The sequence below is a fragment of the Tigriopus californicus genome, chromosome 1 (assembly GCF_007210705.1).
Source record: "Tigriopus californicus strain San Diego chromosome 1, Tcal_SD_v2.1, whole genome shotgun sequence".
NCBI lineage: Eukaryota > Metazoa > Arthropoda > Copepoda > Harpacticoida > Harpacticidae > Tigriopus > Tigriopus californicus.
Window position 1 is genome coordinate 5737490 of NC_081440.1, and position 16086 is coordinate 5753575.

Sequence of the window (16086 nt, forward strand, 5' to 3'; positions counted from 1 at the left end):
TTTTGTCCATTTTTGTCCACTTTTGTCCACTTTTGTCCACTTTTGTCCACTTTTGTCCACTTGGTGTCCAAAAGTCACGCTAATTCTCAAAATTGCCCACCCTGCCGTGGAGGCTACCTAAGAAGCCACAAAGTTTCTCAACATCATTTGCCGTTTAGCACCTTAGCATACTTTAAATACCGAGCCTCAAGAAGAAATAAGAGAGTCAAAAGTACGTTAATTGGCCTTGTTTCTTGTTCGACCCTCGATCTTCCAAGAGAAGTCAATTAAAGTCTCAGGAAAAATTGCCCAGCTTATATTTTGTAGCACGGGAAAGATCTTGTTCATTTTCCCAGAAATTGGCCATCAGAAAGGTAGGCAGAACTCTTGTAGAAGAAAGTTGACGAATGATTCCTTACTACTTGTTAGCTACCGCCAAATCGCAAACACTGTCGCAAAAAAAATAAGGAATTTGAATTCAAGTCTTTAAAAATCAACTTGTTCAAGATACACATTTACCCGTGGCTTTTTATTGTTACTACCCATTTCTTTTCCAAATCAAGATGTCCTGTAGTGTTGGCATGGTAAAAAAACATAGCAATGCTAGAGGCATGTGAAGAATACCGTCAGTGTGATAATCGCAAGCTAAGTGCTTGATCCCCCTTCCATCCTCTCCATTGCAATGTATTGCAGTGTCGTTATTGTGTATGTTAGTCTCGACTCGAGTATCGCGTAATTGCCGTGTTCTTGGATTGCCTACAATTGCTTCGGATTTGTCATAGTTTCTCGTGGATTACCACCACTACTGGACTGAAGTGATGGATCGATCTACTCGGTGGAATCCATTGGAACTTACGGCATGGAGAAGAAACATTCGTGAGAGGAGTCGCATACGTTCTTTGGAGCTATGCACTTGCTCAGTAGGTTCGTTTTCAAACCGACTACTACTCGTACAAGAGAAATGAAATGGGGATATCATGGTGTTTTTTCGGGAGTATCGACTCAGGAAGTTCTGTCAATTCTGAACGAGTACGAGAGACCGCCCACCGATCGACTTTCAAAGCTGTCGATTGAGGAGCCTTTTTAGAGTGAATTAAACAAGAAAGGTGCTCGTCTAGACGTCTAAAAACCATAACAAGTTTATGATCACGGAGATGGAGTTGGCCTAATCACGGAGGTCTCGTACAACTTCCTGAGAGAAACATGGAGACTCCAAGTGCATACGTGTACCAGATTATGGGTTGTCTTGACAAATCACTATTTATGTCCCACTTTTGTCACTCATGTTTTGGTACTCTTGACTGCCCAAAGTAGCATGAGGAGGCATTTTTTGTTCCATGAACCAACTGACACTGTACTCATACATACAAATTTTTCAAATGCGCTCTTCGCGTACAATAGTTAGTGTCTTATCAAACAATGGGACGTTATTTCACTCAGTGTCCCCTGAAAAAAGAGAAGGTACGAGCAAAATTACTCTTCTGTGTATCTGTCTCCCCTTGCAAGCCAATCCCGCTTATCACATCTTTTTTGAGCTTCTTCATCCAACAATGACCTTGTGTGACCTCAGCCTTCCTGCTTGGTTTCATTGCAATGAGCAGCAAGTCGTGTTTCTGGCTTGTTTCGTACCATTTCTTCAACTACTCATGGACTTCTCAACATGCAAAGATGAGTCTCGTTACAAGATCCCTCCTGTCATTACTGCAATCACTTTCAGATTCCTCAATTGCGCTTGAACGAGATTAGGCTTACTCTGGATGGTACCATGGAACATTCTCTTCACTTGGATGACATAGAATTTTGTTTCTCAAGATCTCTGGGAACCTCCAAATGGCATCAGTACTGAGGATAGGCTCCAGGAAATAACGTAACAATAGTAGCTATTGTTGAGGAGTCCATGTCTTTTTCACCCTCAGAGGACTACAAGCAATTCGTAAGATAGGGTTATAAATATAACACGCCAGCAAAAACTGATAGGCTCTTTGTCGAGTTGAGAGTCCATGAACGGTTTTTCTTCGCTCTTGATAGAAATGAACAACGACGTCATGAGTAGTGTGAAGATACAATAACGTTTTGGTGAGCACGTCCTTCCATTCCAATTTCTATTTGCTTCTCACTGCTTCTCAAGTTCAAAACAAGTTTAAAGTTAAAACTGCTCCAACCATTCATTTTTAGCAATCCAATTATATGCGAGCATTGTCTGTCGTGAACCGAGGAGTACCAAAATAAACCAGAAAGTTCTTGTACGTTAACCATAGGGTGTAGCAGGTTGTGCTTTGTGGTAGCGTTGGCTACCGGGGACAATTTGCTTAACCGCCCTCAAGCAAAGAAGCTCCGTTAGTAATTAACACCCTAAACAAAAGGCATCATTAATAAAACGCCTCAAATGTGTTTGTAGGTTTTTGGGTAGCGTTTTTCTCTAGAACTTTTCAACCTCAATGAGAGTCTCCCTAAACTAGCGGTAATTGGACTCACTCACATGAATGAGAAAACCACACCGAAAATTCTGAGGTGCTAATTTGATAATGTCCGGTAGTAGAGTTTCCCAAGACGGGCATGCTTACTCTTGCAGATGTGAAGGTTGATTGCTCTTGGGGGCCAAGACTTCACAGGGCTTTAGAGAGTTTTGAGTAGTTGATTAATGATCATTATCTTGATTTCAAGCAACACTATTCTTTGTCAAATTTGGACTTATGATGGTCCAATTCATAACATTACTTATGCTTGTTTAGCTCATTCAATAAACCCTGAGCAATTTCGATTGATTGAATTAGAGAGAGATAAAGGTCGTTTCTCTCGACTGCAATAAAAAATTCGACTTTGGCCGTTTGGTAGCTCATAAATTCAATTCAAAGGTTGTGAGGGATTTTCCACAGCTGACATTTGTAACAGTCTTCCAGTTCCTTCCAGAGTACATTAGATAGACATTGCTAAATCATAACGACAAAGAAGCAATTCTCGCGATCCCGAGCCAACGAAAATGGGAGTAAATTGCTTCTTCGTCCTTGTATCCTCATTAAATCTCCTCAAAAAGTTCATTAGGGTACCATCCGTGAACACACATGTTTCACTTTGGACTCACGGATTAAGTCTTGGCTGGTTGGAGGAAATTATCGTGAATGGAAATTGAGGCTTCCAGTGTGCTCTAAAGTATTGTATTGCAATATGAAAAGAGCCATCACAGGGGCAAAACAAAATATTGTACTAGATGTTGACACAGGCGTTTGAAGACCCACACACCCTTCACAAGTCTCTAATATGTATTTTGCCTTGGGGCCAGCCCATTCCCTCGAATTTGTAAAATTGCAAAAATGCATTTGCATTCAACTGACAACCGATCACCGAGATCCTAACGATGTTTTCCCCCTTAAGTTGATTCAAGTCATTGAGCATGATTTGCAAATATGTTCTCTGAAGGATCCCACCTTTAGGATAACCTTCAGCATCACTCAATGATGATTCCCAATGAACCCATGAAGGACGGCCAACTCCTTGGCTCATTTTTGCCACTTTGACTCTACCGGCCAACTGTCAATACGAGTTGAATGGTAAATTGCCTTGCCAATTGAGTTCGAACGTGTTGGCAATTAGCGAACGAAAATGTCTTCAATATCACGACGAGGAGACGCATTCTTGACTTAATTTTTACGTGCTGATCATTATAGGGCCCAGAAATACACGCCACAGTGAAGGGCTTTTAGTGACAGAATTTGCGAACCTGTCATCATGACCCTGTTTCTCTCATTTGAACAGTTCTCAGAGGATGCCTTTTTCTTTTAAATCCGATAACCGCCGGCAAAAATGCCTGACACACCCTTTCAGTTGAAGCCACTCCAGATGCACCGTATTGAAGAGTACTGTCTTGCAAAATTTGCAATGACTTTTAAGTTAATCGTAGAAGATTTGTTTTGCCTTTTCCAGTTGAACAGTTTCATGCGAAGGATATACCTACAATGTTGATCGGTCGGCTTTCCCTTTTCGTTTCTCTTTAAGGATCCCTATCTTTCCCTATTTGCTCGTATTTGGGTTGGACCGTTCTTACTAATATTCAAGTACATTACATACAAGTACAAGTACATCAAGTGTATTCTAATTCCTCATTCGAGTCTGTTAATTGAGGACACAGCCGTCAAAAAAGGGCGTGAATCTTGACATTAACTGACCCTGTTTTATGATGCTTTTCAAGGACATGAGAACCATCCTAATTTGTTAAGGGCTCGACTGAGGTTGGTGGTTCCGGGATCCTGGTTTCTGTTGTGATCGAGCAAACCAATCTCAAAATGAGTGGGGATAATACCGAGCTGGAAACCCATGTAACCCAGTTTATTTTCCAACGATGCACAATGACTCCTTGTTCAATGAAAACAGTGATTAAATGCCATCCAACAATGTCCTCTCTTAACTGATAGGCTTTGCGATTGAATCTCTTGGAAATGAGGGGAGTGCCAGTCTACTGGAGATTGAAATAATGCGAGGAGGCAGGCACTACAACAACATCCAACGCTCTTATTGCCATCGGAGTATCCATTATTGATGAGAGAGAGAAAGGTATCAATTTCCAGATGTTATCTCCGAATATTAATTACCTTCTGTCACAAGTATTCAATTTCCCCTGGCTTCAATCTAATATGCACACAGTATGAACCTACGACTTGGGTTTTCCTTCCCAAACAGTGGGATGTTTGCTTTCCACGAAGACCAACAAGAAACACGTTTTGAAAACGAAAAAGACGAGGATGATGAGGATGACGACGATATGATGATATGAACACTTTTGTTCATAATGGAGGAGGCCCTTTTTTGTTGGTCGTTCAAATTCCCTGGACTTTTTCAAAGAATTAGTTCCGTCAATAGTACTCACCGTTCTTCAACAAGACTGAGACTCAACTCTGGCGAGCGGGGAAAAACTATCTTGACTCGAACCCTGATTAGTGTCTGTTCAATTTGAATGGGTTGTCGGACTCCTCGTGAGGGTTTCTTTCTTATTCGTCAGACATTCCTTGAACATAGAGAAATCCATCATTCCGTTGGTCTATTCCTGTAGGTACACACGTACCCTACGCACAGTATAGTCCAAAAGAAAGAGAGTGTACGTAGGTACGTAAGTGTGGTCTTCAGTCTTACTTTGCATGGCTCGGACTCGTCTTTGGAAGCATCATCCAAATGTTTAGTAATAGAAATTTTGAGAGCACTCTCATCGTTCTCCAAGTGGATGGTATTGAATAAATCTGGCTAGCTGGCATTTGTTTGCTCCTTGCTCCGACAGAGGAAAGTCTTGGCTTTGCTTAGTTGGCATGATACAGCGATAAAATTGATTTGCTTCAAGCCACGAGATCAAAGATTGGCATTGGAAATGCCAATGAAGACACGACAAGAACAATGAAATTAAGAAAGTTCGGCTCTTCGAAAATCACCGCGTCGTCGACTGGTAAGCACTTCTGTTGGAATAGCTAAGTGCTCGATTTTTGTGGACGAGGCAATTCATTTTTGAAATATCGTAACTACGTGCAAACTTTTGAGCCCTCCCATCTAGACATGTCTCGAACTTTGAGTCTGGTTGGCTCAAGTCGGGAAGATTGGGGTGTAGAATGGGCACAGTATATTACTTGCTGACTTGAGGCCGTACACACTGTACATAGTGTACATACATACCTACATAACTCAGTCGACCTGTGAGATGCGAGAATTGACGATCACCTTCCCAACTTGTTGAAGAAAGAGCGTCTTCTGAATTTTGACATCAATCCATGTGGAAGTTGGTTGGAGTGATGGCTTTGAAAACATTTGGAGACTTTTCCTTCTCTCTCAAGATTTGGGAATGCAATCCATCCCAACATTTTTCCAATTTCGGATTAGTCTTGGTTTTTTTTACCGCCATAAAAGCCCCATGAATGTGTTATTAGAGTGTGCACGCACGAGAGAATCAAGTTCATAATTCAATTGAGTCTTGACGGCTGCCTAGGGCCCTAGAACCTCGATCTCCCCCTCAATATCATGAAGACCATTTTGGCTGGATTGACCTCAGGCTGTGAACGTGGCGAGTGAGAACAAAATGCGATCATGCAATGGAGGTCGTCGTAAAAGGAAGAAATATGAGAAAAGCAAATCAAAGACAGATGTTCTAACCGATACGTCAACATTCATCCAAACTGGACCCGATTGTCTTCCGAAAGTTGAAATTCTTTTTGTCCTCACTCCTCACTTCTCTCTTTCTTTCTTTCATTCTTTCTTTCTCTCTCTCTCTCTGCCTCTGAGACTTCCAAGTCCGCTGTGTTGCGACTTCTTTTTGCTTTGTCACTCCTCGTCACGCTTTGGACTGAACTGGTTTTGGCGCGAGGGACCTGCAAAGGAGTACGAGCGCCGCCATATGGTGACAGCTTTGAGGATGGATGTCCTGGATTTGAAGCAAGTGCGTATATATAAATATATCAACTCTGTAACCAATATCTGTAAGTGGGTTAAAAGTATGAAACATTCCTTTTGCCCCAGCTCAATCTGGCTTTGAAATATAGACCTCTGACAAAACTTTTTTGCTCGAAATGGTCCGTGAATGTGAAACCAGATATGAATGGTGGTGTACATCTCGTAATCGATTGGTTCGAACGCAAAAGGCACCCTGAAGAGAATCGCGTGAAAAATCGTTGGTTCCATAACAAGACCAAAGAGTTAGGCCCGCAGACCTCGGACGAATCATGCCGCAAACAAAAGATGGTGGTGATCCTTTAATTGGGACTATAAAACCTGGGCTTAGATTGTAAAAACGCCGAAGTTGTATGTTCACTGTACTACGTAGTTGGCTGATTGGTTGCTGGATGGAAGAAAAGGTGGCTCTACAGATCAGGTCCTCCGCCCACGTCTTCTTGGCCGAGTTCTTGTTCAAAGTCCAATTCAGGAGCTGAAAAAACAACCAACTTTGCTCAATGGCGTTTGGACATGCCAATGGCAGAGAGAGCTAGACTGAGAGAACCAATGAACAACTCCCGAAGGAAATAGATCGTTGTCTTCACTAGTCTCTTTCCCAACTGACCTCTAAAGAAAAGCGAAAATGGAGCCATTTTAGGAGTACTCCATAGTGATGTACAACGTTCGTTCTACCCATATCAATAGAGAAATGCCGTAGTAGCGTTTTCCAAACGTTAAGGCCGTTAGCGAAGAAATGGCAAATTACGAACCATTGATTCGGAGGAAGCGAATTGGGCATACCTCATGTCTGCGACCGAGACTGGTTCGGCGGGGAAGAGAATTGCGCAATGGGAGGGCCTTCAATACCGCTGAAGGGCGGAGATTTTGAATTTGGTGTGGAATTGAAGTCTCCGCACACAGCTACCCCTTCACTCTGAACTAAACTTTTGTTGGCCGTAAAACTCCCTCTCATCGGATTGCAACCATGCTCAGGTGCTGAAATATGACCAGATCATGGAGCGAGTTTACTATCGATAAAACTATAGACGACCATTACTCATGTCAGGGTTAGGTAAGCGTTATTATGCTGTGTCCACGTCGAAATCATGAATGGCAAATATCTTCCTAAATAGAGTCTCGTCCTTGAGTTAAGACATTACTTCGAAGTGCCTTTTCGTTCTTGGTGAATAAACAAACTCGTTCATTCGATTTGAGGAAAAAAGAGACGGGGATGATCGGAGGCTAATTTTTAGGTCATACGAGAAATCGTGACTTGAAAGCGATCTTTGTATTCGTACTCGTTTTCGAGATCAAAGCCAAACAAAGCGCAAGGTTCGGTGATCCTGATTGAGGTTTTTGGCATGGCTCATTTAACTCGCAAAGGATCTCGGGCAATCATTGGGAGACTCCAACGCCATTCCAGACACTTGATCATCCAGGGATCTTCTTTAATGATGTAGAGTGTACACTGAAGTGTACCACACTGGAGTACATGAGCGATGGACGGCATTAAGTCGACTTGATGAGCGACCTCTTTTAGACGCCAAACTCAAGCCAACTACATTATTTTCGAGGGTTAAGCTTCTTTAATCTGCAGCATAAGAGCAAGTCCAAAAATGTATTATAATTATTCCAAAATTCCTAATTATGAACAGCTACTATGTTTAGCCTAAGGAATTTACATTACTCAATGGATCGAGTCGGAAATGGGTGAATATTTCGGACACACCTCTTTTGTTGGAAAGGAATTGGCCAATTTGGGGATCCTATTTTAGGGAATACCTTCATTACTTCCAATTGGAATGACCGTGATCACACAAAATGGACCAACAACACTGTCAAATCATAGCAACGTCACCCTGTTTATAATTGGGTCAAGTCCAGCAAATGGTTTGTCAACTGGAATGAAGGGAAGTCTTGGTGAGATCAAATGTAGATGTAGACAAACAATTTCATTTGTGGATTTGGCCAGAGATCGGTTGGAGACTCTTGATCGCTAGCCACGCCCTTAAACACCCATGGAGTGATTTATATTGCATTTTAATTGAAAGCTTGGCATACCACCCAACCAGCCCTGCCCGTCTTATCTTGGCAGAGGTTATTGACCATATGACAGATTCTAATGAATGTTGAAAGTCGGAAACGACATTATCCACGGGTAAATTTCGAATTGACCAATTTCTTCCTCTATTTTAGGTAAGTCGTTTTGTTCGCTCATGCAATGTTTGGGAGGGATCCTATTTGGCTATTGTCGGGGACCAATCATGGCTATTATCGCATGTTTGTCGGTGACTCAAAAAAGAGCTCTCCTTGGTTCCGGTCCTTGCGCAAAAAAGTGAGCAATTTCCGTCGCTTTGTGTGGTATGAAAAAATATTAGTCAGAATTGTGATTTAGCGTGGAATTAAAGAGATGATTTTGGAGCCCACGACGACAAATGTGACTGTTTAAAAGGCTCATTTCATAGATCACTATCTTTATCACCGCATAAAATTGTACGACTCTCATCTGGTGCCGTAGATTTTTTTTCAAAGGCTGAGTAAAAAAATCCGGGGGAAAAACTTCAGCAGACGCAATTCATTGCACAATGTGGTTAGCACTACTGAATACAACCATGAATAATCTTAGTTCAATTCTGATGGAGGTCTACACTGTGAGAAGAATATTTTTAGTTCCCTCTCTGATTTGAGTTATGACATGCATCCTTAGCTGTGAGAACTGGGAACTACAAACTGCGAACTGAGAGCCCAGAATTGGAGGTGATTATTCGACTTGAACAAACATGGTGCTAGCTGGACCATTAAGTCCTGATCATTTCCATAAATCAAATGAATGAGAAAATAATTGCTCCAGATTATGTGTGGTGCTAAGAATGAAGGATGTCAGCGACGGGTTTCTGAAATTTGGAGGCATCCTCAAAGAGTCCTCGTCGGACAAAGCGAAAGTCACGAAAGGACGATCCGAAATGGTTTATGATGCCCCAATTTCAAACAAAGAACCTCCCCCAAGTTCCACACTGCCAATTTCTACATACCCACCAACACACACACACGCACACAAATACACACAATCGGATAGATGGAGTGCGGCTAATAATGAGCAGTTCCTGACGACTTGGAAGTCTTGATTCCTGTTTAATCTCGAGCGAGGAAGCCAGAAAGAAAATGGCCCTCTACAACGGTCGTAAAAAAACTATGATTGAAGCTGTTAATGAGTCCCAATGAACTGTTCAAATTGATCTCTGTTTTCCATCATGACAGGGAATGATTTCAATTTTATTGCACCACCAGAAAGAGAGGAAATGACACATTTTTTGATCAGCACTTTCAAGAACGAACGGAAAAGAGAGACATACACACATGCACACACGTTCAGTACACTATATGTGCTGTTTGTACAATAGGTAGGTACACGATACAAGTACTGTACTACACAGAGTGAGTGAATAAGAAAACCCTGTGGATCATGAAGACTGAAGAGATTCGAGTCAAGTTTGAAGTTTCTCTTTTTCTTTCGTCTTCGTCTTTCTCCCCTCCTCTTGGTCTGCTGGGTTGGAGATTCATTCAGAATCAGCAATCATTAAATTCGTCCTCATGGCAATTCAGATAGGATCACAGATCCGTGACAGCCACGCCATGCCGGTGATGCATTCCAAGCCTCCTGACCCAAATGACGAGCTGTCACATCCTTATGCTAAAGCTAAACACCAAATTTTATTGTTACCATATTGCCTTCAACTCCTTTTCTCCTTCACATTGATTCCTTGATTGAACAAGACTAATAATGCAGTTCTCAGAGCAACTGGAAGGGTCAATATTTCTGGTCCGACCTTGCAAGTTGTTGCTCAATGGTTGACGTATCGCACTTCTTATTTTGCCATGAGTTTGGGTGCTACTGGTGATTGTAGGTCAGTTGTTCGTTGCATTCAAATAGTATCTTTATCTTGTGCTTGAACTACCTGTTTCCAAAGCCAGCGAGTATTGTCTTTACCAAGTGAGCTATAGACACACCTGGTCAATACTGTACTTTTGAGAAGCTGTGTTGAACCGGATTCATTGGGAGATCGGAGAGGGTATTTCAGGCAGATGCAAGACATCGTCCATAGGTTTTGGGGATGACAGCATCAAGAGACACAAAATGGAGGGGCTCGGACTGTCATCAAAGGAGATCAGTTCTAGTCTCATCGAGTGGTTTTTCATATTGATCGCTAGGAAACAGACGCTGGTTCTACGGATAACACTTACATATTTGATACCCGCTCTTTTGGTTGGAGATTTCTCTTGGCGTTTTCTTAGAATACGGGGTGCGTTGTTAGTATGGAACTTGGCCTCTTATGTGCGTACGTGTCTCGGCGCATTTCACAGTGCGATTGAAAGTGTATGAAGCTTCGGCTCATTCAATCTACGATACCGTCTTCACTTTCATTGAACATGGTCAATGGTAGCCTGATATCCCCCATAGCAGTAATGCAAAAAAAGAATCAAACCAACTTTCCATAACTCTTGGCTGGTCCTTGCTCAGGCTGACGTTTCAACAATTCAGTCGTCTGGGAAATTACCCTGTTTCGACAAACATATCGGACAAATTTCACTTCATCAAGGAAGATCGCAAGGATCTTGGCTCGCTCCCATTTGCTAGTTCTCACAACATAAGAATTGAAGCTGAGCGATAACCTCTTCAAGAATGGACGGAAAGTAAGAATAGTTATATGACGGAAATTAAGAATAGTAATAGGACGGAAAGTAAGAATAGTAATAGGACGGAAAGTAAGAATAGTAATACAGTATGACAGAAAAGTCTTGCACTCTTGTTTCCCGGATTTTTATTGAACATACAATGTAAAAACTTAAGGGTGGAGATGTGGCGTAGTGCTTAACACAGTTTCTTAAAGTAAGATAGATCATGGTTTCGAGTACCCTCCCAGATCTTCAAAGGAAACTTTTAAAGATATTGCAGAAATGTACTGGGGACCAGGTAACCTATTTCCCTTGTGCAGTTTTTTGTGTGTTCTGTACTTTAGATATAGTCAAAAGGCGAAAACCTGCCTGCCAGTCCACTTTTAGCGTGGTTCTTGATTCGAGAAAAGAAGAAGCCCGTGATGCTGACAAAATTCCTGACAGGCCGAGCGTTTGATTTGAACGGAACAAACATGAAATTGCTTTAAATTATGATGCCGCTGACGGCAAAGATGATGATGATGATGATGATGCTCGCGGTTCTAACCGATGCTGAGATTCGAAATGGGATTGAAGCCTCGAGCTAAAGGGAAACCATGGATGGAGTAAGGCACATGCAACAGAGAACTCGTCCCGAGTGTCAGATGTCAGAGCTTTTCCCACTTTGATGCATATTGATCCAACTCTAAGGCTCAGTCTCCTGTTCCTGATAAATGTATAACTCATTTTAAGCTTGGACAAGATCCTTTGGAGTCAGTATAACCACTCTGGTTTCAACCTCGACTTTGAGGCATCCATCCCGACCTTAGCCCAAGTGCTCAGATGAAGGGCGATATCATGAGCGAAGTGCGATATCATGATGATGAAGGGCCCTTATTAGGATCCCCATTCCGATTTTCGGTCCCTTAGGCATCGTTGGTTACGGATGGTTCAGCTCAAGTTGACACTCAACCATCTTTTTGGCACAATATCGAATTTCACGTGGAAGAGAGACACGTCAGAAGGCCGAAAGCACGTTTTTAGCTGTCATTGAGACTTGACTTTCTCCCGATCAATACATGAGTTCTTGTCACATTCCAAAGAACACCTCTTGGGCATTGTTTTGCCAGGCTCTCTATGTGGTCAAATGGAGCTCAAACGCCCCCAGATTTATCTTGTGCCCAGTGTTCCTATCAAAACGGGTCTGATCTTTGATCAAGCCGAACAGAACTCCTACCAAGCCATCAACAACCAAGTGGAACATACAAATTCAGAGGCGGGTCCTCATATCATTCAAGATCAATCATGTTGCGTCGATAAATGTTGCGGGAATGTTCTAGACATGATATCCTGTGATTTTTGCTGTGGATTGAACTCCATGTTGGATTTCATCTTTTGCTGCTGCGAATGAATACGAAAAAATTGAACCGCCCATCTCCCTTCATCTCCATTTCCCGCTACGTTTGAGGCGACCTCTAAGTTGGGTAACATTTCGGGCTTGACAGGTGGCGCTACCTCACGCGTCATGTGAGCACTAAGCCAGCCGATCGACATTGTTATTTGCATCAGCTGACCCACTTCTCTGCTCTTCAGGAACGCCATTTTGGTTCAATACTAGCCAGTTGCCCTACCTGGATTCATTGCCTTGGCTTGACTTGTAGTGGGAAACTGCCCAAAAAAGTCTTCTCTTTGTCTGCCAATCAGTACAATTTTCCTATGCGAGGTGTTTGTTGCTTCAAAATGAGGTTCATCATCACTAATTAGCGGGAAATCCAAGGCTCTGACCTAATCTAAGGTCGAGGATCGGCCAGTCTATCATCACCTGCTTTGCGTTCATCTTTTTGTGGAGGTCTTGGAATTCCTCGAGCCACGTCCAGACATCCCAGTGGAAAATGGCTCACGGTTTGATGAAGTGGAGTGTGTTCCGGAGTGTGGCCCGCTCAAACTGGGCCCAGGGGTCGAACGCCCGTCATCTCAGCATTTCCAGCCCGCAGACTGCGGCCTTGACCGTGAGAGACGCCTTGAATGCGGCTCTGGATGAGGAGCTGGAACGGGATGAGCGCGTTTTCCTCATGGGAGAAGAAGTGGCTCAATACGATGGAGCTTACAAGGTGATTGAGTCAGGGGAGCTACAACTCGAGGGGGGTGGCGGACTATTCGGAGGCGATTTCTTTTGGGACCGCAAAGCATATTTGATCAATGGAATTAACCACGAAAATCCATTTCTGGGAAAATGGTCGATCGGCATTGCTTCATTCATGACGATCATAGTCGTAATCCCTTACTTTTCTTTCCTCGTGGCCTACTGATGGTGAATGTAATGGCCTAATGTAGTCAAATTAAGCCAACATTCGTTATTCAAAATTTGGTTTTAGTGGGTGGTTATGAATACCAGGAGAACAAGATTTAAAAGTAAAGTTACGTCACCTGTTCCTCAACCCGCCCACGACGGATTATTTTTTCAATTAGTTTGTAGTGAGAGAATAGAGTTTAACCTAGCAACCGATGATTACCTGTAGGTGTCTCGTGGTTTGTGGAAGAAATACTCAGAGAACAAGATTTAAAAGTAAAGTTACGTCACCTGTTCCTCAACCCGCCCACGACGGATTATTTTTTCGCTTAGTTTGTATTGAGAGAATAGAGATTAACCTAGCAACCGATGATTACCTGTAGGTGTCTCGTGGTTTGTGGAAGAAATACTCAGACTCCAGGATTTATGACACGCCCATCACAGAAGCTGGGTTCACGGGTTTGGCCGTGGGTGCGGCCTTTCACGGTCTCCGACCCGTGGTCGAGTTCATGACCTTCAACTTCTCCATGCAAGCCATTGATCAAGTCATCAATTCTGCCGCCAAAACCTTCTACATGTCGGGTGGCAAAGTCAATGTGCCCATTGTGTTCCGCGGACCCAATGGCGCTGCCATGGGCGTGGCTGCCCAACATTCTCAATGCTTCGCCGCATGGTATGCCAACTGTCCGGGGTTGAAGGTTATCAGTCCGTACGATTCCGAAGATTGTAAAGGTCTTCTCAAGGTGTGTGATGGCTATCCACGTGTCAGTTGAGTTGTGCCTTGGTTTTTCTGGTTCTGATAACAAAGTATATTGGTCATATTTAGGCCGCCATTCGGGATCCAGATCCGATTGTGTTCTTGGAGAATGAACTCCTGTACGGCACGTCCTTTGATGTGAACGACAAGGTCATGGAAAAGGATTTCGTCTCGCCCATTGGCAAGGCCAAGATCCAGAAAGAGGGCAAGGATATTACTTTAGTGGCTCATTCGATTGGAGTGCACTTTGCCATGGGTGCGGCCGAAGCTTTAGCCAAAGAAGGAATCAGTGCTGAGGTAGTCAACTTGCGCTCCATCCGGCCACTCGATATTGATACAGTCAACGACAGCATCAAGAAGACCAACCATCTTCTCAGCGTTGAAGGTCAGCAGAACCCACCCATGCGTTGGGTTGAAGTTCCCCAGATTTTTTTATTGCTCTGTTTCCATCCATCATTTTAGGAGGTTGGCCCCAACATGGGGTGGGCGCTGAAGTCCTGTCTCAAGTCATGGAGGGACCCGCATTCCATTACCTTGATGCACCGGCTGTTCGTTGCTCGGGGGCGGATGTACCCATGCCTTATGCCAAGAGTTGTGAGTACAATGCCACACCTCAAATCGAGGTGGTGGTGAGGGCTGTGAAGAAGCTCCTTAACCGATGAAGTCGTGACTTGAGATCCTCACTTGCTTCCTCCTTGGCATACTCGACAATGCACTGGTGATTTATCTCGTGGCAACCTCAATAACCAACCAACCAATCGCCCGTGACGTGCTTAATAAAGCATGTTTCTGTGGTGACACAACAACCATAAACTGAATATAGAAAGTGTGACCTCAAAAAACCCGCTAATTGTTACAACTCTCGCGGATGGTCAAACAGATGTTATTAAAATCTCCAACTTTATATTTCATGAGTGAGATGTCTTTTTGTTTAGGGTTCACAAGCGTGTTGGTGTAGGCACTATACAGACTGATGGTCGAGTTACAAATCGATTTGATTCGTTTTCAGGTATGTTAAGAGGGCTTTGGCTTCTCTCACTCCGTTGCCGAAATACTTCTTGCAAATGACTGCTTTTTTTCTTTTGAATCTCGGAATGATTTCAATCACATGGCGGAGCCAAATCCCTTGAACGGAGATTTTTTTTCCTCGATGAGTTTTCTTAAGAGCTCTTATCTCCGCGGGAGAAAGATATTCCGAAAATGAATGGAAATTGCAAATGCAAAGGAGAGAGAGGATTCGCAACTCGCCTCGATCGGTCCCTACTCAATCGATTGGGCTTCTTCCTGTTACTAGAGAAGTTTTCAAATCCATTCCTCTCATTCGGAACTCAAAAGGATCAAGATTAGTCAAGCCTTCCTGGAACAAAATTTTCATCAAAACGGAACTATCCGTTCTCTTGGCTTATAGATTTCACAGGGTGTCCACTATTCATGGTATGAGGGGATTTGCGGTCTTGCTTGAAAAAAGGCAACTTTCCCTGACAACTGAAGATTTTATAACATGGACTGATTGATTTTAGACGGCTGTTATTCCGTATCAAATCTATGACTGAGAGCAAGGGAAAAGCCCTGGCGCTAGTATTTTTTCCAACTTCTGATAAACAGATCAGTGTTCATCAGCGATGACAAGGAGAATGCACCATTTAGTCAAACGAAACCCAAGAGCCTGAAAGTTAGCCACGTTAGGAAGCTGGAAAAGGGAAGCCAAAACGGCGAAAGAGTAAGAGAGGGAAAGAGAATAAGGAGGCGGAGGAGGCACGGGAGGTGGCGATGGTGGTGGAAGGATCTAAGGAAGTTGGAAACAAAACTTTTCTCGACTATCCCCTTCTTCCGGTGGAGGAAGCTATCCTCCCATGCAGAAATTCTTAGTCTTTCTTGGAATTAAAAAACAATTCCAAATCTGTCAGCGTGACAGTTGGACGAGTTTTGGTGGCTTCGCTACGTATTTCTTGACTCGAAACTTGTTCTAAAATGAAGCATGCGTTTCGTTTAATGCACGACGGAA

The 16086-nt window shown here is 43.1% G+C and overlaps 2 protein-coding genes across 2 annotated transcripts in view; both read left to right on the plus strand.

The window, feature by feature from the left end:
- LOC131885561 (RNA binding protein fox-1 homolog 2-like) overlaps positions 1 to 16086 on the plus strand; it is a 98587-nt gene that overhangs the window by 4126 nt on the left and 78375 nt on the right. The window lies entirely within an intron of this gene.
- Positions 12822 to 14985, plus strand: LOC131885639 (pyruvate dehydrogenase E1 component subunit beta, mitochondrial-like). Its single transcript, XM_059233752.1, has 4 exons — positions 12822 to 13145; positions 13708 to 14067; positions 14151 to 14466; positions 14544 to 14985. Exons 1-4 carry the CDS (start codon positions 12927 to 12929, stop codon positions 14741 to 14743), a joined length of 1095 nt encoding a protein of 364 aa, XP_059089735.1. The 5' UTR covers positions 12822 to 12926; the 3' UTR covers positions 14744 to 14985.